The sequence below is a fragment of the Chinchilla lanigera genome, unplaced genomic scaffold, assembly GCF_000276665.1.
Source record: "Chinchilla lanigera isolate Chin_1 unplaced genomic scaffold, ChiLan1.0 scaffold00026, whole genome shotgun sequence".
NCBI lineage: Eukaryota > Metazoa > Chordata > Mammalia > Rodentia > Chinchillidae > Chinchilla > Chinchilla lanigera.
Genome location: NW_004955427.1, coordinates 12,591,019 through 12,614,385, shown reverse-complemented (window position 1 = coordinate 12,614,385; position 23,367 = coordinate 12,591,019). Strand labels below are relative to the sequence as shown.

The 23,367-nt window shown below is 36.4% G+C and overlaps 1 protein-coding gene across 3 annotated transcripts in view; it reads left to right on the top strand.

Moving 5' to 3' along the window:
• Slc9c1 (solute carrier family 9, subfamily C (Na+-transporting carboxylic acid decarboxylase), member 1) overlaps positions 1-23,367 on the top strand; it is a 103,148-nt gene that overhangs the window by 30,158 nt on the left and 49,623 nt on the right. For all 3 annotated transcript variants that reach the window (XM_005386385.1, XM_005386384.1, XM_013515039.1), the window contains 5 exons: positions 3,724-3,805; positions 9,785-9,951; positions 11,658-11,783; positions 17,244-17,341; positions 21,895-22,014. In XM_005386385.1, the coding sequence (XP_005386442.1) occupies positions 3,724-3,805; positions 9,785-9,951; positions 11,658-11,783; positions 17,244-17,341; positions 21,895-22,014 (593 nt within the window). The remainder of the gene's footprint in view (positions 1-3,723; positions 3,806-9,784; positions 9,952-11,657; positions 11,784-17,243; positions 17,342-21,894; positions 22,015-23,367) is intronic.

The window sequence follows — 23,367 nt, the reverse complement described above, 5'->3', positions numbered from 1 at the left end:
TTAGGGAGCTTTGAGTTAAAAGGACATTCTGAAAACCACATAGTGCTGATAGAATACTGGAGCCTTGATGAGCTACAGCGTATAAATGTTACTGAATACCACCTAGGTTGTGACCCCAAAATAGGCATGGCTTATAAATAAGGAGTATGCCTTAATCTCTAGACCAGCTCTAACAAAGATTGAAACGAAGACTTTGCAGGATAATGTGACCTTCCTGTTAATTGACTACCTGACACAAAGCTCAAAACTCTTTACAGAAAGATAACATAATCAAAACTCTCAACAGCATAGCATCTATAGATCCTGCACTGCCTGATATCAAATATTACTATGCACATGATGAAGCAGGGAAATGTGGCCTATTTTTTTTTCTTTTTTTTTTTTTTTTTTTTTTGGTTGTTTTCTGGTACCGGGAATCAAACTCACGACCTCGCGCTTGCCAAGCAGCTGCTGCACCACTCAGCTAAATCCCCAGCCCCTGTAGCCTATTATTAAAAGAGAAATTATTCAACTGCAACAGCCCCAGAAATTACACACATGTTGGAGCTAGCACAGCTACTAAAGATAAATTCAAGAATGTAAAAGAAACAAATAGATAAAAGAAATGAACCCATGAGAATATTTTTGTGAAACTATAACAAATACAGTTCTAGAATTGAAAAATATATTATCTAAAATAGAAAGTCTCTCTATGTACTTTGGCAAAGACTGTACACTGTAGAAGAAAAAAACAATTCTAAATAGATATACTTTAATCTATTTACTTTAAACAAGGAAATACGTGAAGTAAAAACTGATAGAACTAAAGGGAGAAATAGATTTTAGTGGGAAACTTTAAGACACCTCCCTGTAACTTGTACAACAAATATAAGGCAACTAGATATAAAATGAGCAAAAATATAGAGGCGAAACCACCATCAACCACCAGTATCTAACAGACATTTCTGAAATTATATTACTTGATGCAAAAAAATTGACAAAAATTCATTATACATTCATGGTAAAAGCTCTGAAATTATAGGAATAGAAAAGAATTTCTTAATGTTGATTTTATAAAAATATCTACCAAAGCTACAAGTAACATCATAATTAATAGTAAAAAATTATTTTCCTACTAAGATTATCAACAACACAAAAATGTCTACTTACACTGCATGTATGGAACATTGCAATGGAAGTTCTAACCAGTTCTATGCAGAAAAGGAAAAAATGTATAACTTTGGAAAATAAGAAATAAGACCACCTCTATTTGCAGAAATGTGATTATCTACAGAGAAAATTTCAAACTTATTAAAAAGTAAAGTGAAAACAAAAATGTCCTATAAGTTCAACAAGTCTCAAAATAAGGATAAGTATTTAAAAATCAGCTGTAATTTCTATCTACTAGCAATTAATTCATGTAAGCCAAAATTAAAGATATAATATTATATGCAATTGCAAAAAAGTAGAGTTTGGTATAAAATCTACTAAAATACACTGCAGATACTCTAGGCTGAAAACTACAAAATACCAATGAAGAAAACAGAAAGTAACTAAAGAAATGGAGAAATATACTGTATTCATACATCAGCTTAACATTCTAAGTTGATGCAAGCTATAATGCAGTCTCTATTAAATCCCAACAGGTTATTTGCATGTACGGACACGTTTATCTAAAACTTATATGAAAAGACAAAATAACTAAAATAGCAAAAGTGATTGCCTCTCATGAAGAAAACTAGGAACCAGATGATGAAAAGTTGAATTTTTGAAGCAGGGTACTGTAGAGGGAAGAACTGTGCAGAAAGAGATTAATAAGGAAAAGTTCTAAACATTTAAGTAATAAATAACACTGATTCTACAAAAGAAATAGAAATAGCAGGACACTTTCTTATTCACTTTATGTATCCAGCCCTCTCTGATTTGAAACACCAAAAAGGACATTACAAAAAAATCTACTGACAAAATATGATTTTTTTAAATACCTAAAAACTATTTAGCCAACAGAATTAAATTATATATCGAGGATAATACCTTATGTTCAAAAAGGTCTTATTTAAATCTTTAATCTTAGTTAACATTCAAAAAACAATCACTATAATTCAGTACAGTACTGCAATAGAGGAGAAAATCTCTTCTGATTATTTCCACAGATCCAGACAAAGAATTTGACAAAATTTTACATCGACTTACTAATAAAAACAGAAAAACAAAAACTTCCTGTGAAACAGAATTTAAAGAAAAATACCTTAATCTAATAAAGGGCATTGATTTAAATAGCATCCAACAAACCTAAAACTTATGTGACACTTACTGATAAAATACTATAAGTTTTCCTCTAAGTTTGGGGAAATCACAAATACATCTGCATTTCATACTTCTAGGAAACATTGTACCCAGTGGGTCACCTGGGGCAATGGGCAGAGTTGGGAGAAGGCACCAGGATTAGTATGCGCTGTGCAACTGCACTAGTACTAATAAAGAGATTCAACAAGAACTTGAGATGCGTGTGCAGCATACAAAACTAAATTGTATTTCTCTAAACAAACAACAGTTAGAAACAAGAAGTAATAGGCTACAGCTGTAGCTCAGTGGCATAGCGCATTTAGTTTGTGTGAGATCCTGGGTTCATCTAGCACCAAGAGGAGGCAGTGTGAAGGTCAGGGTGAAATGAATAACAGTAGCATCAGAAACACAACACAGAAATAAAATAATGAATATGTATGTATTGCTTATCTATGGCTGTGCAACAAATGATGTCCATATTTAGCTGCTTTAAACAAGAAACATTACTGCGGCTTCTTTGAGTCAGAAACACGAGTGCAGGTTAGCTGGGTGCTTCTGATCCAGTCTCTGTCATAAGCTCTATGTAAGTGTGAATTAAGGTCACACTCATCAAAAGATCAGCTGACTGGAGAGTGCTTCCGCACTGACATTTATGATTACTGAAAATCATTTGAAGCAGTTGGACTAAAGGCCTCAGCTGCTCGCCGACTCTTGGCTGGAATCCTCCCGCAGTTACTTGTCACTTGGGTCTCTCCGTAGGTCAGTCACATTATGGTAGCCGGCTTCCCTCAGCATGAGCAGTCCTAAAAGCTGAAAAGAGCAAGCTCTCAAGGTGGAAGCCACATCCTGATTCTAGTTTCATTCTGAAATGGATGAAGTACATTCCGGAAGAACTTCCAGAGTACATTCGTCATGCCTGACATCTTCGCATGCCATAAGCTGCTATTGACATAGTACATCCTAGCTTAATTTACCTTGTTAAATATCATTACCAATGGCGTCTTGGTTACTTTTCTCTTTTTGCTGAGACAAAATACCCAATGCCCAAAATTAAGGAAGGAAAGGTTTATTTAGCTTACAGTTTGTGGAGGTTTCAGTCCATACTTGGCTGGCTCCGAGGCAGCAGATAGCAAAGCAACAAGAGCAAAAGGGGGAATGGCAGCCGAACAGCAAAGAGCCAGAGCAAAAGGGAGGAATGGCGGCAAGCAGCCTCTTTTCCTCCCTTACATTGTAAAACGGGCTACCCCCACCTAAGGGGCATGTAGCTCTCACATAATCTCCATGCCCTCCTCTTCCACAGGCTCAGGATGTATACAAAGTAAGCACCCTGGCTTCCTGCTGAGTCACTTAGCCAAACCTCTAGACTCCCCAAGTTGACACAATGTATCAACCATAACAAATGGGTAATAAGTTATCCAATATGCTTGCTTCACATGTATTTATATTTTTCAATTCTAGGTTCTGCTTCATGGAGTGACAGTGTGCTTTATTAGCATGATTGTCAACCATTTCATTTTACCAGTGGCAGTTTCTAAGCTGGGTAAGTCATATTAACTACTATTCTCAGTAAAGAGAAAAATATTCTACATATATCAATGGTTTTAATTGAAGAGGAAATTTAATCTGAAAGGTGTGTTAATGTCTCAGACCAATAAGCTTTTTTATTTTAAAAGATTACTTATTTATATTTGTGTAGTGTTTACAAACAGTAAACAAGTCAAGCTAATATCAGAAAGTCATGTGTAAAGCAAATTAAACAGATCAGTATGAAATAAAATAAAGACTATAACAGGTACTGAAATCCGAAGGAAGCTAGAGCTGCTGGAACTTGAAAAAATAACACAGGGAGGTTTAAAATGGTGGAATAAAGGCCAGTAGCAAAACACAGCTTCTTCATGTAGAATCAAGACACCAAGAAAAAAATAATTTAGCAAAGAGGAAAAGAAGAAAACCTCTGAAAATCAAGAAAGAGCCAACAGGAAAACTAGAAACTACAAAGAAACCAGAGAAATTAAATGTAATATAGAGAAAAATGTGAAACAGTCTGGAAAACTAACTCTGACTCCCAGGGAGAAGTTCTGTTCTCTGCAAACACAAGATGACCCTGGAGAGGCCCCACAGAGAAACAAGGTACTGAGGGATTTGCCCCCAGGAAAAGCTGATGGTTATTGTAAGCTGCAAATACAGTGTGACGTTTTGCTCTGACAGTGACTCTTCCACATGATAGGTTAGAGTTTGAGAGGAAATTTACAGCGGTGTCCACCAAATTTGAGAGTGATATATTCAGAAGCTATTTTGGGAAGTGGTTTATTGTCCAAGCTTGAGCTACTTCAGGAATCAGAAGCTACAGAACAACTACAATTCAGGGCCTCTATGATCACCCTAACACAGGGACTTGGTAAGAGACAGTTCTGAAGAAGGAGCAGGCTAATTACAGACACCCTGAGAAATTTAAGCAATGGCAGGCTCATGTTGTGAAGGAGACAGTGGCACCATCCTTGGTGCAGAGATGCTCATGTATGGTTTTTTCAGGGGACTAGGTCTGAAAGTGCTAATATTAAGTCCAGTAGACTGCTGTGTCCATCTTGCTGCATACTTTGAGCACAGAGCTTAGTGGCCTGTTTACTGTTCCCATTTGCCAATGGGCTACACCCAGTTTGGTTGTTGCCATGTCCAGGGGTGTATGGACAGAGAGACCTCTGGAGCCAGGGGAACTCTCAGGAGCCCACAGGCTATAAAGCTAGCCAGAGACAGTAGTGACTTGGGCACACAGAAGGCAACAAACATTGAAGTGAATACAGTCCTACAATAGAAACCACACCATTGATTGACTGTGCCCAGAGGGAAGGCAGGGGGCAGGACTCAGCATTCACATTTAAAAAGTGGGTATGAAAACAATAGACCTGAGCTGTTATTCACTATGTCTTACCCATATCTGATGGATTCCAATACTATAGGTCTTGGAAAGAAACCACTCATCTTAACACAGGGAGGGATATTTTGGACTCATTTTTCTTTTTCTGTTTGCTTTTGGACTTTTTTTGTTTGTTTTGATTTTTTTTTTTTTAGTATTTTTCTCTTTTCCTCTCTTCAGTCTTTCTATATCTCTTCTCTTGTTTTTTTTTTCTATTACCTTTACCTAATTCTATTAACTTTCTTTTAGTCTTTAATTGGATTTTTCTTTCCCTTCTATTTCCTCCCCTCACTGTAACTTTTTTTCAAAGTTCACTTTTTTCATTTTCTCTTTGTTCACCTCCTCCATTTTTATTATGATTACTACTGAGCTGTATTAATTTTTAGTTACTTAGATGACACTATGCCATGACTGGGGAATTCTGTTGTTAATACTGGTACAGTTGCTGCTTTGAGTTAGTATGCCAACTAGTATGCCAGCTGTATTTCAATATTCGGGTTGTCTTTGTGTTTACATTGTTCTTGCAGATCTCTTTGCTATTTTGAGGATGGTATTGCTTCATATGGTATGTCAGTAAAAAGTGTGCCTTTGACTATTATTACTTCTGATTTTTGGTAATGGTGGCATAGTTTTTAATTGACTTTTACTGCATGGAATATCTGGTTTGTCTTTGTGTCATCAGCATTACTGTAATTTGTTTTCTCCTCTCTGAGTGGTGCTGAAAGTCAACACCCAGAAGGAGGTTGAACACTAAGAAAACCCTCAAATGTTATGCTAAAACGGTTTAAGAGCAGTATAAACCAGAACATGACCAAACCGAAGGACACATCATAGAGAGACAGAATCTAGCTAAAGAGATCTCCACACTAGCGTCAGAATATCTCTATACTAATCTTTAATTCACAGAACAAAACATGAAACTGGAAACATGAGAAATCAAAGCAACAACATGTCCCCCAGGGTGCCCCAAAAGCTGACCTCATGGACACTGAAGTAGAGGAAGCTATAGGTAATAAACTCAGAAACCAAGTGATCAAACTCCTTGAAGAGATTAAAGAGGAAACATATAAGCAAATGTATAAGATGTTTAACAGGTGTGAAGAGGATTTAATGAAACAGATGAGGGATTTTACAAAAAATGTTTGAATGATCTTAAGGAAGAAACAAACAATAATTGAGTTAAACAAGATGATACATGACATGAATGATTACTTTGGTGAAGAACTAGAAGGTATGAAAAGAAAACAAGCAGATATACCTAATATGAAAAATTCAATGAAAAGTACAGTACAAGACTTAATCAATGTGAGGACAGAGTGTTAGGAATAAAAGAAAAAGTGTATGTAGTAGAATATAAACTCTACATGAAAAATAACAAGATGCTATGCAAGCTAGATCCAATTAGATTGAAAAAAACCTCAGAATTATAGAATAAAGGGAAAAATAAAATTGAAAACAATTTTTAAAAGTTTATAAATTTATTTACTGAAATCATAACAGAAAATGTTCCAAATCTATGGGAAGCATTCAATTTGCAAATACAAGAGGCATACAGAGTTCCGAACTGCCATAATCAGGAAACAACCTCCCTATCACGTAGCATAATCAAAATTCCAGAAATTCAACAAAAGGAGAGAATACTAAAAACTGTTAGAGAAAAACAGCAAGTAACCCATAAAGGCAAACCTATCAGATATCTTAGGGTTGACCTTAAAGTTTAGGAGAGCTTGAAGTAAAGTTTTTCAAGTGCTAAAAGAAAATAATTGTCAGCCCAGAATTTTATACCCTGCAAAATTGACCTTTGAGATAGACAGAGAAGTAAAATCTTTCCACAGTAAAGAAAATTTAATGATGCACATGACCATTAAAAGAGCATTACAGAAAATACCTAAGAGAAGCCAGGATAGAGACAGGGAGGCTATCAACACCAAAGAGCCCACAGGAAAATATATATATCTTACTTGGAGAGAAAACAAAAGGAAAAAGGTAAAAGAATCAGCTCTGGAAAAATAGTGTAATGCCAGGATTCAGTAAACACCCTACCATAATAACTCAAAGTCAGTGATCTCAACTCTTCAATCAAAAGACACGAACTGGCAGATCAGATTGAGAAACAAAATGCAATCATATATTACATACAGGATACATCCCTTATCCAAAAGAAAGCTCATAGGTTGATGGTGAAAGGATGAAAAATGATATTTCATTTAACCAGATCCTGAAAACAAGCAGGAGTTGCTATTTTATTTTCATGTACAAAAAATTTCAAGCCAAAACCAATCAAAAGAGACAAAGATAGCCACTACATAGTGATAAATGGATATTTCAATAGGAAGAGATAAGAATTATAAGTATCTGTGCACCAAATGTTGACACACCAATTTCATGAAACAAAAAACACTGGACTTAAAAAGAGAGACACCAACACAATCATAGTGGAGGACTTCAATGGCCCAGTGTCACAATTAGGTTAACCAGACCAAAATACTTAACACAGAAACTTCAGAGTTAAACTACACTGTTGAACAAATGAACTTAACAGATATCTACAATGTTGCATCCAAAAATAACAGAATGCACATTTTTCTCAGCAGCATACAGTTTTTCTGAAAAAGGCTATATAGTAGGCTATAAAACACACTTAAATAAATACAAAAGAATTGCAACAATCCCCTGAATACTATCAGATCACAGCAGAATGAATTTAGAAATCAACCCCAAAAGAAGCCAAAGAAACTATGCACACATTTGGAGATTAAATATACTATATTACTGAATAATCAATGGAACACAGAAGAAGGCATGGACAAAATTTTAAAATGCCTAGAATCAAATGATAATGGAAGCACAACATACCAAAACCTGTGAAGCACAATGATAGCAGTTCTAAGAGAGGAGTTTATAACTGTCAAGGAACATGTAAAAACAATAGGGTGTTCCCAAATAAATAACCTAGTGATTCATCTCAAGGTCCTAGAAAAAGAAGAACAATCTAAACCTGAAACTAAAAAAAGGATAGAAATTTGAAGATCGGAATGGAAATTGATGAAATTTAACTTCAGCAGTACAGAGGATCAATGAATCCAAGAGGCGGCTCCTTGAAAGCGTGGGAAAGGGGTCTGGAGGTAGGGGCAGAGGGGGTAAAAGTGATCAAGATGCTGTATGTGTATGAGCCAATTCCTGACGATGAATAATTTGTTGTGTATTGCAAACATATACTAATTAAAAAGGAGTAAGAGTATTCTAAGGGGAAAATGAGCATAATGCAGATAATTCCCCCCATGCGTTTAATTAGCCAGTGATTAGGAAAGCTAGGTCCCAAGGTCTGCAGTCTGCATGCCCAAGAACTACTGGCAAAAATGTCATTGCGCTGTAAGTTCTCATCCAAATATCAAGACTGAAGGCCAGTACCCCAGCTCAAACGTCATAAGGCACAGAGAGCAAATTCTCTACTGCCTTGCCTTTTGTTATAGTTGAGCTTCCAGCAGGTTAGAGGAGGCCCACTTACACTGAAGAAAGCATGGCATTTTTCTCAGTCTCCCAGTGCTATAGAATAGCATTTATAGAATATAGACTTCTTCCTTCTAGGAATAGTCCCTCAGAAACTTCCAGATTACTGTTTAACCAAATATCTGGGTGCCCTGTCTTTCAGTCAAGTTGACACACAAATTTAACCATCACATCTTTGCTTCTCTGTTTGCTTCATTATCAAGCTGGGGGAAAGACTTTCCTTGAAAGTTAGTCAAGAGCCAAGAAATTTACTACAAGTAGTGTTGAAGGACATTTTCCCAGCATATAGTAAACACCTAGGAAATACTAGCTATCACTGCTATGACTGCATTTCAGCTTTTGTAAGTAGTGTGAGAGTAGAAAATCTTGAACTTGTTAGTATTTCCATTAGTAAGCAATTGATGTTGAATCTTTAATGTTTGTTATGGTTTAGATTCAGACTGTCTCCCAAAGTCCTCAGGTGCTAATAGGTGGGGTTTGGGGAACATGACTGAATTGTGGGGGCAATATGGCTGATTTGCTAATTTTGAATTTGCTAATTTAAGATAGATGGGGTCTAGGAGAAGAGGCAGGTCACGGAGTGTGTAACCTGGAAGGGGATTCCTACCTCCTCAGCCCCTCACTCTGCCCCTGCTTCCTGGTTGCCATGATGTGAGCAGCTCTCTCCCCCTCTGCCCTTTTATCATGCTTTCTATCTTGGAGCCAGCTGAGTGAGTTTGAGAGTTCTCACTCTAAAACCTGTGCGAGAAAATAAACATCTCATCCTTTGCACTGTGGAGTCCAATGTTAGGTCCAAATGACAAGAAAGTGACTAAAGCAGTGTTTTAAAAACTTAGTGACAATAAGCAAAGAACAAAAGAATGATCTAAAATCCATGTTAAAAAAAATCATGACCAGGCATGGTGGCGCACTCCTGTAATCCCAGCACTGGGGAGGCTGAGGCAGAAGGATCGTTGCAAGTTTGAGGCCAGCCTGGGCTACAAAGTGAGCTCAAGCCCAGCCTGAACTGTATAGCAGGACCTGTCTCAAAAAGCCAAATAAATAAATTAATACTGGTATTTCTCTTGTTTATAATATGTGCTCTTTGTGTCAAAGGTCTTCGTGATGCTGCATCAACAAAATATAAATCAAACCTTCATACCTTTCAGCGCTTTCAAGAACTAATCAAGTCTACAGCTTCCACACTCAAATTCGACAAAGATCTTGCTAATTCTGAGTGGAACATGGTGGACAAGGCAATTGTACTTCAAAACCCGTTTGCAGTAAGCATGTCACATGTTTCTACTCCTTCAAAGTATATATGATTGCCTTTTGATATAAACACTTCATAAACATTAATTAACAATTTTAAAACTTTGTAATTGATTTAGATGTTATGTTTAAACTCTGTGTCATTATAGTAAGGAAGACTGTTAAAGAAATTTTGTGGTCACACGGGTAAAATAGAAATCACTATCCCTTTGATTATATAGAAAACTTACAAATTCAAAAGAGAGAGTAATACATTGGAACTGCCTTTACAATGTACCATGTAAAGACAGTGAAACATTGAAAATGTCTACATTTTGAGCAGATTGGAAGTGGGCAGGGTCTTCTGTTCATTCCTTCAACATTTTTTAGGTCAGACTCATTTACTTAAGGCTGCTCAGCACCTCAATCATTGTTTCCACGATGGAAAGTAGTAAATATTGTTTTGGGATCTTCTCACAGTTACTACTACTTTCGCATGTCCTATGTCTTGTCCAATTTTTACTGCAATATTTTTTGCATCACACATTATATCAAATCAACGTCTAGAAGCACAGAGGAGAGATCATGTCTTTAAAAAGGATCTCCCCAAATCCATTTAATATCCACTAACCAAAGCTTGAAACTCCAAGTGGGACTCAGAACCAAACCTTGCTTTTATAGGGACGCTGCTAGGATTTCTGACGGGACTGTGGAACCAATCCAAGAATTTTGCTAGTAGATCCCGGTCTCTGATTGTGGACTTTTGTTGATCTGCCAACATGAGAATCATTTGGAAAGCATATTAAAAACTAGCTGAGTTTCCAGCTGTGACCCTGGAGATTCCGACACAGTAGTCTGTGCAGGGCTCCAGGCATAAACATTTTTAATCCACTACCTCCACGATTCTAATGCAGTCAGTGCCGAAGCCACCATTCTGGTACTTGATCTACTTCACCAAGACAGTTGAATAAGCAATGGCATTGTCCCGTTTATGATACATGTATGGGGAGAGTGTTATAGTGACAGGACAGCAGTGGCCTTGGACTCAGAAAACCTGTTACCTTTGTCACCTTAAATTGTTTGAGATCCACACCAAATCATTTATTTTCTCTAAGCTTCAGTTTCTCTCAGCAAATTATCTACATTCCTGTTTCCTTAATTGCACGTTTGTTCTTTATTCTATCTTAAGTGATTCATTCTAGCAGTGTTTGTCAAACTGTCAAATGCGCCAGCTAAAGCAGAATGAGTTTCTTTGTTTGTTTGTTTGTTTTTCCAGTACTGGGAATCAAACTCGAGACCTTGCTTTTGCCAGGCAGGCGCTGTGCTCCTGGGCTAAATCCCCAGCCCCACAGAATGAGTTTGTAGGAACACAAATAGCTGTCCTCTTCCCCAGCTTCTGATTCAATGGGTAGACAGGGTAGTCTGACTAGGTGCATCTCTCCCAATTCCCAGCTGATTCTGCTGTTGCTGCAGCTGGACCTCACAGAACTATTGGCTTTAAAGAATAATCACATATGAAATCAGTTCTACAAACTTTTAATAATGTCATGTAAAAATAAAGATATAACTCCTTTCTTTAAAACGGGCAATTATTTTACCTTCTACATAACTGAGCAAAAGGTGAGATTATTTGAACAACTAGTGAATAAGCTAGTGTGAGAATTCCTTGAGGTTTATACTGAACAGTAAGTTAATATTCATGTATCATTCTTTGTCTTTTTATCTGTGTTTTATCTAGTTGAGTCAGGAAGAAACAACGGAACATGAGAAGTTGAAATGTCCAAGCTGTAACAAGGAAATAGACGAGGCCCTCACCATCGAAGCAATGGATATGGCCAGCAGTCTCCTTCTGTCTGCACAAATAGTCAGCTCACTTATACTTTCTAAAATGCTTTGGGGCCTCAAGTTATCCTGCAAATTTACTCCCTTGCTAAGTAGATTTTGAGTGTGCTTACATCTATGCTTAATAGACTGTTTACAAAGACACAGGGAAGGTTGGTATTATCTTAGGAATCAGAAAGGGAGGAAAGGAAGGAGAGAAAAGGGAAAGGAAGGAAAGCAGAAAAAGAAAGACAGAGAAATGAGGAAGGGATGGAAAATGAAGGCAGACGAAGAAAGTAAAGAAGGAAGGAAGGTGAGAACCCGTGCAGTTTGGTTTTTGTTCATGATGTCTCTGCCTACACACCTATGTCTTTGAGACTTCTACCTACTTTCTCTTCCAGTAGATTTAGTGTTTCTATTTTAAATTTAGATCCCTGTTCCATTTTGACTTTAGTTTCATGCTTGGTGATAGACATGGGTCTAGTTATAGTCTTCAGCATGTGGAAAGCCAGTTTTTCCAGAGCCGCTTATTAAACAGACTTTCTTCCAGTGAACCGCTTTGGCCCCTTCATCAAAGATGAGGTGGCTGAGTGTGTTTGCGGATGCATCTCCATCTTCTGTTCTGTTCCACTGATCCTCAGGAAAGGGGAAATGAAGAAAGACAAAAAGGAAGAAGTATATGTTTGTACAAGAGAGTTAAGATTGTTACACAGCTAGTTTCTCTTAGTCCTTTAAAAAGAAAGTTTTATGCTAATATTGTACAGAAAAAAAGAAGGAAGGAGGGAGGGACAGCGAGATGGAGGGAAGGAAGAAAGGGAAGGAGGGAGGGAGGAAGGAAGCCTACTCATATTACTTTAAGTAAAAGATGTTTTCCTTTGAAGCATTGAGAATTTCATAGATACCAATGGTTGGAATTACAACTAGGCTTACGCTCCAGATGTGTTATTCAGTTCTGTGGCACCACTCTTTCTGATTTCAACCCATTTTTCTTGAAAGGACAACACCGAATCCTCTAATAAATGAAGGTAGAAAACATCACGATTTTGTTCAAATCCAGGATAACAATTAGAGACATTCTGGAGTACAGCAGAGTATAGGACTGTGTGGGAAACTGCTAATTGCTTAACTTTTGTTTCCTACCCAGGCTAGGATCTTGACTGTTTGGTATGACTTATCCTCTTAGAATGTTCTTGCTGGGCCTTCCCAGTGCATGGAGAGTTATCATGCATTTCTCTGCCATCCCAGACGTATAGGGTTCTAAGCATTCTACTTGCCCATTTTAACTTGGGAAATGGAAGATCTGCAAGATGTGAATATTCTCTCCAGCAGTAGACCTGGTAGACAAGTTGTCTCAAAGTCAGCTTTTCAGGGACCTAAATGACTTTTTTCAGAATCTGAGGCACTTCCACAAAGGATGATGCTTATGCCTACATACATGGTATTTTATTCACCCACAGATTTCCAGCTTGCCTTACCACATTAGGTACTGCCACCTGCAGGGCAATAATTTCATCCACATAGCTAAGTTAACACTGGGAAATGTATTCTTTTTCAAGCTCTTCCATCTCTTCCATCTCACGCACCCCTCAGACCTGGGAAGAACAGTGAAAGGAGGCAGTCATTAGGGTTTCCCTTTGCAACCATCTCTGTGCAGCTCCTAAAGCAGAGAAAGTGGTGCATGCTGTCTGAACACAGCAAGCCAGCAGGAACTGTGCAGGGGCATTCAAAAGGAAACAATGGACTAGGGTAGAGAAGCCACCAGACCAGGATTTCAAAATCAAAGAGGAATTAGAAAGAATGAATAAGGGCTAATCCTGGCCTAACACAGGCTGTGTGTGGTCAGCTACTCATGGTCCCGTTGGTTAGACAAACAGAAGGGAGGAACTTACAGCAATTAGTACACAACTGTGAGCATGTGAGAGAATAACAGAAAGTACACCAAATTTGCTACACAATTTAGGGACTATAAATCACATATTTTTCCAATAGAAAGTAAAAGCAAAAAGGAATATGAACACCACATTATGGAAACATCAGTCATCAGCACAAAGACACAATGTGTCTATCCAAATCCTATTATTATTCATGCTACCTACTACCCTCCAAATCTGTAAAGCAGGCCATTTCCAGTCCACTTCTCAAAATGGTCATGTGTGGCCTTGTGCATTGCAAATAGAGCTATTATTGATTTCGGTAGAATATGCATGATTTCATCCCCCAAATGCCTACATCTCAGCATTCCTCTCCTTTCACCTTGGACTTGACCAGGATTGCTATGTGCTCTCCCTCTGATACTCTTGCTCTACTACTCAGATCTAAGTAAACATTCATTGTGATCTTTCCCATTGCTCACTTAACTTGACCAAACAACTCTGCTTCTCTATCTAAGTCATGTACACATTAGGCACGTTTTATAATAACTGCCCTAGCTAGACTCATGATCAAAAGCTTTTCCATCACCACCACCACACTCATCTCCCACCCCACTCCTACTGCTACATATACTTTGTGTATGTGCACATGGGCGCACGCGCACACACACACACACACACACACACACACAATATTTTACTGGTTGTAAAAAAATTGCATGTCATTTTACTTGCAGATGGTTTTATGTGCATTGCTTTACTGAATTGTGCCCATTAGTTGAGTTCATTGTCCTCCTACACAAGTCTAGTAAACCTGGGTGACAGCCCAAATACTCTGACTTTTCAATCTGTGCATCTTTATTGAATAGCATACTGTACGTAGGCAGTATTCAATTGATTCTGTTAAGTTAATCCGAACTTCTTTGAACATTTTAATATTTATTACAAGAAAAAATTGTTGGTCTATTTTGGCGTCTCTGTTTTGCTGTTCTTCACCATATCTTTTGCTGTTTTAGGGTCCTTGTTTTGCCTGCTTTCTTTCTTCCTTTGCTTCTTTTGTATGAGGATGTACACTTTAGTTCTTTCTGTTGTGTAAGCTGGCTTAAGATATGTCTAATTTTATCTTGTAAAATATTATAAACATCAATAATTCTTCTAATTTTCTAATGAAAAATGTTAACTGTATACTAGCACTTAGGCTAGATGTATGTTCCCATTACCTTTTTGTCAATCTGTCTATAACTGTACTTTTCAAAAATAAAGGTGCACTTGACCTTCTACCTGTGGCTCAAAAACTATAAAAATGAATTTAGTTTAATGTTGAAAAACTACTTTGCTGTTCCTTTTTTACCTTTGATATTTAAACTTTGTTCTAATGATGATGCTATATATAGTTATTTTTATAGTAAGCCTTTTCTAGATATGCTTTCGTAAGCATTACATTCTTCACAAGTTGACATTATTTTAAAATTTGTACTATTTTCAACATTTCCAGTTGAGAGTATCCTTAAAATCTACTTTCTAATGGTTTGGCTAGAGTTTCTGGGTTAATAATATAGAAAATATAATTGATTAATAAACGTCTAAAGATGTTTCAGAGCTAAAACTATCAGGGATGCAACCAAATAATGATATATTCATGTGATATTATGAACTTAATCAATATTTATGAAATTAAATGTAACCTGTATTCCTGCTTGGATGCTTGTAGAATTATTTCTAGTTCCTTATAATTTATAAAATGTTAAGAGATCATGTCCTTAAGTCACTTCCAGATTTTTAATTAGTTTAGGAAATTACAGCATTACAGTACTATCAAATTAATTGTGAGTCTCCGTTTCAATTCTTACTTTCATTAGTGACATAACGTTCATTTCAGGACTTACATTTTCAGTCATTGTCCTCCCCATCTGTAAAAGAGTCTTATGCTAGCTAAGTGACCTCTTCAGGTCTTTCTAGTTGTGACAATTTGGGTTTTCTGTGACCCACATTTCCATGTATCTTTTCTGTTTCTAGCCTAAAAGGTTTAGTTTCCATTATTTCTCTAATTGTTGGTTTTATTCTTCTGTCTTATGTTTGTCTTCACCAGGAAATCTTGTTGTCAAACTAGGTTAAATCTCTCTCCTTTGTTCTCCACATCCTAAACTCACCTCATATTATTGTAGGCCATGTTCACTCTAGAGGTATTTTCATGTGTATCTTAATTGTTGATTTTGTCTCTGCAGTTTCAGTTCTAATGTTAGCCATTCTTGATGGTAATAATAATTGATCTTTTTAGTTTTCAAAGTTTTGAGAACTTGAATGTAAATCTCAGGCAGGTCTTGTGAATGGAGAAATATCTTCTCCTCTCCTCTGTGTTGAAAAAGAAATCATAACATGGCAAGAAGGCGGCCTAGAAGAAGTGGCATACTGTTGGGGGTAGAGGGAGACAAGCCTGAAATTCAGAGAAATCAAGTTTCTAATGTCATCTTGGGAAAACTACTCTCTGAAAATGAGCTTTTATACCTATGAAACATAGGCTAGCATACCTTCCTCACAAAGTTGCTACAAAAACAAAACACATACAATCAGTTAATTCAATGGCAGTTACCTAAATTGTTATATTTTTAGAATTAACATTTTTCTAAGATCTAACTCCCTTATCATTTATACTGCTAAACTTCATAAGACTCATATTATTTTCCACTTTCTTACTTTTTTCAGAAACTACAATTTTTACATTTGAGTACAGTGAAATAGTTTAATATTACACTGTGCTCACAAGTGCTTTTGTGCTATTTAAGGAGAAGAATGCTACTCTATTAAATTCCTGTAATTATGAACAAGTAGCCTTTTTATTCCACATCCTCAAATTTAGCTGATATCCCTTTCTAGCACCCCCCAGAAAAAAAAAAAAAGAATATTTTAGCATCCGTAATTGATTGTGCAAAGAGAATTCCTGCTATGGAACTCGTAAGCCTCTGGTTGTATCATGTGTTCCAGTTTAGAGAGCTGCTGTATACAGTGATTCTCAGCTGTGTTCCGTACACTGAGGTAGGGACAGTGTTAGGAAGTGGTCTCCTCAGCATCAGCAGAGTCCCTGAAGCAGAGTAGGTGCTCGAAAAACTTATCAAATGGAAAAGCAACAGTGTTCTGCAGAGTAGCATCAATCCCTTCAATCATTCTAACAGATGGCAGGCAGCACAGGTCCATTGTGAAAATACTATATTGGGGAACATGGAATGAAATAAAGATGCAAATTAGGATCTTTAGGATTTCTCAGAGTCTTTAATACTCTAACAGGTATGATGAACCTTTAAGATGAGGCTACAATTTGAAATAGTTCCTAGACTTATTTGGCACAAAACTCTATTATTTATTTATTTATTTATTTATTTATTTATTTATTTATTTTGTTATGAGATTTGGTTAACCAGTAGGCTACTTTCCTGCAGAACCAGCTTGTTGCACCCAAAGCTTACATCTACTTTCTGCAGTGATCTGGTGATCTGGACTCCATAGGAAGTTTATTTTTTTAACAGATTATTTAGAGTTTCTGACTTCTTTCTCACAGGTTACTTTTCCAGAAAGTCAGGAATAAGTTGTCATTGTTATGTATGCTATGTAATAATTTGAATTCGTATTTCTCTTAGGCAAGCTACCAAAGACAATACAGGAGTGAGATTTTGACCCAGAATGCAGTCCTGGTGTTGGTAGGTGCCTCCGAATGCTTTGCTGAGAAGAAGGGAGAGTAAGTATGCTGCCAGAGTGGGCTTCTATCTCTAAGGTACCACATGTAGAAAGTTGTGTGAGTTTTCTTGCTTTTCTCTGGTAACGTGGGCTCACCAGCTTTTATGTAGACAAGCCACTGCCTCTTCTTCCCCTCACTCAGGCCAAATTAATTTTTAATTTCTGAAACTTGTACTTGTTCACACCTGTGTGCATTTTAACTAGGTGCTACTTCTGTCTGTAAAATGCTCTTCCTTTTCTCTTTTGCCTCCTGCCAGACAGAAGCTGTTCTAAACTACTTTTCCTTTTAGATTACTCAGATGCCTGATTAAGGACGAACTGTTCCTTAATCTCTGGAGGCACACCTTTCCATTGAACAGACAGGGAGCGTTTCACATCCTGTTTTCATACTTACTTGACCTATACTTGTGATCTTGGAGGGATCTCCCTAGAGGGAGGTCTCCACAGTGAGCAGTGATTTCCTCAAGGTGGTGTATTGAAGAGTGCTTTCAAATCACTCCCTGTGGGAGGAATAAAAGATCCACACTTGAGCAGATTGTTGCAATTGGAACAATGTCTGTTCAAAGCCCAGATGTGTTTTAGTTCTTGACCACATTCCTGGTGCGAGTGACAGCCATATCCCCAGATGGAATGACTCTAAACTAAATTCCAGAGTCTGCTTAGACCTGTACCCCTGGCTCATTTTCCCATAAACAAACAGGATCTTTGATGTGCACGCATCTAACCTGAAGCATGTGCCAACCTCATGTCCACTAACATGTGCCAGCTAGTGAAGATAAAGCTGGATATGAAAAGAGAAGCTTCTAGAAACCGTGGCGTGTTTTCATTGTATTTCAAGCACAGATTTTTCAACGTGTCCAAGAGTTTTTATTTTAAGCCTAGCATGAAAATTTTCACGACCTTTTATGTAATAAGGTAAGAAAATGAAATGTGTCTTATTTAGTTGTTTGATCAATCTCACATGCCTATGTCTGGTTATTTGTGCAACCATTTTGAAGATAATATTATGTAATATAACAACCATTATTAATATCCTATCACCTTGTTTTGAAATTCTGTATTATTTTTGTTGTTCTCTATGCTGTTTTATGTATTTGTTTTTGTTATTTTGATTTTTTTCCTTTCTCTTTAAAATGAAAAACAAAATTTTTATGTATATACAAGGATAGCTGGGATAGGTGTGTTGCTGATGTCTGTGGTTTATTGAAAGGAAGAGTCAATGCTTAAAATTTTCTTTTTTCTTGACCAATTTTGCATGCTTGTATCTGTAATCAGAACGACTGGTCTGAAAACAATAATATGCAGTATAAGATCCATTGTTAAAGTCCTACCATCTTGTATGGTGAAGCTCTGCATCATTTCCAATTTTTTTTTATTACTTGTTACTGTTTTTGATCAATCTTACATTCTTACATCTGTTGGACTGAGCAACTTCATTGAAGATTACAGTATGCAATGCAGCAACCATTGTTAATTCCTATCATTTTGTTTTGAGGTCATGGGTTGTTTTTGTGTTGTTTTGATTTTGTGTTGTTTTGATTTTTGTCTTCATTGTTGTTGTTTTGTTAGTTATTTTTTAATCTTTAAAATAAAAAAATTTAGTTCTTGCTCAATTTATAATATTTAAATATTTCCATTTCTCCTTTCGATCCGTGCTCTTCATGTTTCAGTGATCTGAATAGAATCCAGGAGGTTGGGACAGAAGCCTGGGAAAATTGATTTGAAACAATATGGTGCATTCTTTAAAGATGACAGATACACAGTGTACAGTAGAAGTTCTTAAGTTAATGAATAAATGTCACCCTAAAAAATTTTCATTACATTGTCCAGGTGATAAAATAACAATATAACAAATGATAATAACAAAGCAGCATAAAGAAGTTCACTCTATTGCTTTATTTTACCCCCTTTAAGTCCTGCACAAGGACAGAAATAACATATGCCTCTGAAGACCCAGAGAAAGTGGACAAAAGAGGTCAATAGTGAGTAGGAAGCAAACTGCTAAAAAGAGTTTTAGTGCACAATATAAGCAAATTTTAACACATGTGACATTTTTATTCGGATGTATTGGAGATACACATTGAACGCTAATATGCGCAAAGGTCCGTAGGACATACCAAGATCAGGAAAATGGTGTTCCAACTTCTGGAGAGCTTTCCATTGATCACACTTATATTTTGTACTTACTTCTTTGCTGGGCTGCCTGGGAATTGATTTTACATTTCTGAATCATTTTTATCAGTATCTTGATGGATTGGAGTATCCTTTAGCAAGAAAAATAAGTCTTAGAAAGAGCGGAGGATTTATCCAGGGACACCAGGCTTTACATTAAGTACATATGAAATTGCCTAAGGAACAGGAAGGAAAGGGGGAAGAAAAAAGATTAAGATGTGTTATGTACATGTACCCACTCCCCAAGAGAAATAGAATGATTATGTGCTTCAAAGTGTACTAATAAACTTTAAAAATTTTTAGACAAATAAAAGAACTGCAGCCAACATCTATAAGTTGCCAAAGTGGTACCACTGACAAGATGGTGGAGATGGGCCATTTTGTTGAAATAAAAAGAGAGTGCTAAAAATTTTCTCAGGGAAATTATTCACATTTAACATCTAAAAATGTTACAGACATTGATGCACACAGAATTGGAAAATAAAAATTTCCTATACAAGTACTTCTAATTATGAATACATTTGAAGGTTAGTAAAGCAATGAAAAATGTCTATTCTTAAAATGGAAATGTTTATCAGGAAAAGAACTGACCATAGTCATAAAAACAAGAGATCCTTGTTTTAAAATCCTGATTGGTTTGTTTAAAAACTCCTTAAATGGAATATGTATGGTATACTTTTTATAATATTTGGCTTCATTTCATTTTTGAGATAAGTATTTCTACAGGCAAAAAACCCCACAAGAAACATATTTTAAATACACATTTACTGAGTTACGTGTCAAGCACATGTTTGGAAACTTTGTATGCGTAATCTATTTATATCTAACAAAAATTTTATTAGAACAGTACTGTTGTGATCTGTATTACATGGGCAAGGAAAGTGAAGCAGAGAAAGATTAAATAACTTACCCAGAGTCATTTTTCTAATAAACTGGAGAGCCAGAATTCAAAGACAAGTTGACTCACTATCCAATTAAAGAGATTAAAGTTAGGCTTAAGCAGTGAATGTGTTGATGTACAGTAGGAATTCAAGGCTAAATTGCTTAGTAATTTGTGCTGTAAATGATCACATACCTATTGTTATCACAGAATTTTAGGATTTGTCTCAATCTGTGAAGTTATCAGATCTCACCTTTGATATTAATTTCCTCATGAAGTTCTTCTGATCCTCCAGTGATCCATTAAATGCACCCTTGTGGGGTCACAGACTCACCTCTTATTTATTATCTCTGCCTCAACCATGTACTTCGCTGCAATTGTTGTTTGTATATTTCATCCCACTTGTCTACTGGACCCTTGAGGGCAAGGACTAGTATTTCTGCATGGTCTATCTATAAAGAAATGTATGGTCTATCTATAAAGAAATTTATCAAGCACAGTAGATATTCAAGAAATAATTTTTAAATTATGAATTAATCAAATCATATACATACTCAAGATTTTCTATGCAATTGCCACATCACTAATATTGACCCTAAGAGAATTGAATATCTTTCTTTCTTCTTATTACATTAATATCCTGTAGCCAAAAAATTGCACAAGTTCCAGAATGAGAACATTATATTTAATTAGAAGGACAGGGTTCATCTCTGAACTTAGGCTTCCAGTCTCCTTGCACAAAGCCATATGACAAGTTCGGGTCTCAGACCGAAGACCAGAGAGCTCTAGCATGCTTCTGATGAAGCCAATAAAGGTATCTGGCCAGCAGCAGGCAAGTTACTGGTAAAACAGAAGGGACCGGTGAGGTAAGACTGAAGTGTGACGTACAGGTATGAACTGTGTCAATACAAAATCCAACAGAACCCACAGACAACTTGATCTAAGTACTAACAAACAAAAACGTGAGTGCCTCTGAGACCTGACTCCTCCAAGTTTCCATTTTAGCTCTTCTGTAGACATTTTAATTTGACAACTTGCCCTGAAGATGAAACTGGAGATAGAGCAGATGGACTAGGTCTGTCACATATACTTTCTTCACCGAATTATCCCAATCTGACATAGATATTTTTACTCCCATTTTATAGATGAGCGATCTGTTCACTGCCACACCAGACAGTAGGGGATCCAAGACGAAAGCCCAGATGTATCTGAATCCCAAATATTTGAATCATGGCATGCTTTTCCTTTCTGGACGTTGAACTCTTACATTATTTTAAACCATGTGTCCCAATTTTGGGGGCACTGTCTCTTTGATGAGTGGGTCTTACGACCCAACTTTGTGGCTATCTATTTCTGTTTACAACTTCATGACTTAGAACTGTTGCACTCATATTCATCATGGAGCAAAATATTCTTTTTACATTCTGACAATAGTGCATTAAACTTAGTTTAAAATGTTTAAAGTATATTTAAAGATCTCTCTCTCTCTCTCTGGTTTTTAGATATATAAGTCTTGAAACAATAAAGAAATATTCTGAAAGCAAAAACCTGCTTGGTGTCCTGAGAAAAATACTGCTCAATTTGCTATATAATACTAAAAAAGATAAAGCCCCCCCGTCAAAGTAAGTGCTTTTGAAACTTATAGGAATGGTAATATTCATTTTCAAGTCTATTTTCCTTTATTTTAAAATTATAAGCTAAATACTTAACAAAAATATTTTGAAGTAGTTTACAACTCAGCTACTTATATACAGGCAAAAATTAAAGGGGATATGTAAAAATAATGTTCTCTCTTTTATTAATTCAGGGAAGTTTCACATAACATAAAACTAACAGTCATTTTATGTGTATAATTCTGAGTTTGGTACCTTCACAATGCTGGGCAACCACCAGCTCTACCGAGTTCTGTAATCTTTCACTGGCTCAGAGGTAAACCACTGGCCATTTGGTGGTCACTACCCATTCGCCCTCAAGCTCCTGGAAAGCACAGCTTATTTTCTTTTACCTAGTCAGAATTTTTCCTATGCATAGAATCATCAGTATGCAGTTTTGTGTTTCTAGCTTCTTTTACTTTGCATAATGTTTTCATGCACACTATAGCATGTTTTATTAGCATAATGTTCATCTATTTTTTTAGTATTATCAAGCTCTTGTTCATTTCTATGTCTGAATAGTAGTACACTGTTTATATATACCATACTTTGCGTACCCATTCATCAGTTGATGTACATTTGTGTTATTTCTACATTGGGCCTAATGTGACTAGCACCTGTCAACATTTATGCACAAGTACTTGTTTAAATACCTGCTTTCTGCCCTTTGGGTGTATTCCTGTGTATCCAATTATTAAGTCTTTATTTAATTGCTTGAGGTACCATGAAGTGTGAACTGTAAAGTGTTATTAAAATTATTTATAGACAATGGAATCACATAGTCTAATCTTCCAATGTTCAGTAGAAGCTGAACAGAACAATATAATTATTAACTTAAAATTTTAATTTGTTGAAAACATATAATTTAAGTAATAAAATAATAACTGTGTATCTAATTAAGGACACTTAGCTAGAGCTGTGCAAAAGAAAATAAATGAATAGCATTGATAAGTCTTCTGTGTTAATGTCGGGGCTGCTATATTAGGAAAAAACTGAGATCCTGACACCTGAAATGATAACACTAGGGTGGACAAACCTGAAGAATTCTGAAGAATTTTTGCCTCCAGATTCTCATGAATACTCTTGCCTTGGAGAACCAATCCCGCCACCACTACTGTTGGCCTCTTTGCACCTTCAGATATGACAGAGACATCATAAAACGTGGTCTGTCCTTTTTTTCAGGTTTAGTGTTTAGCACCTTTCTTTGCTTTCCAGGAGTTACCTAGTCAGGTTTAATACTGATACACTGTTAGATACACTTAAATTAGATACACTTTAATTAGGTTATGCTATAAGGGGAAAGATATAGTGCCTGCTTCAGGG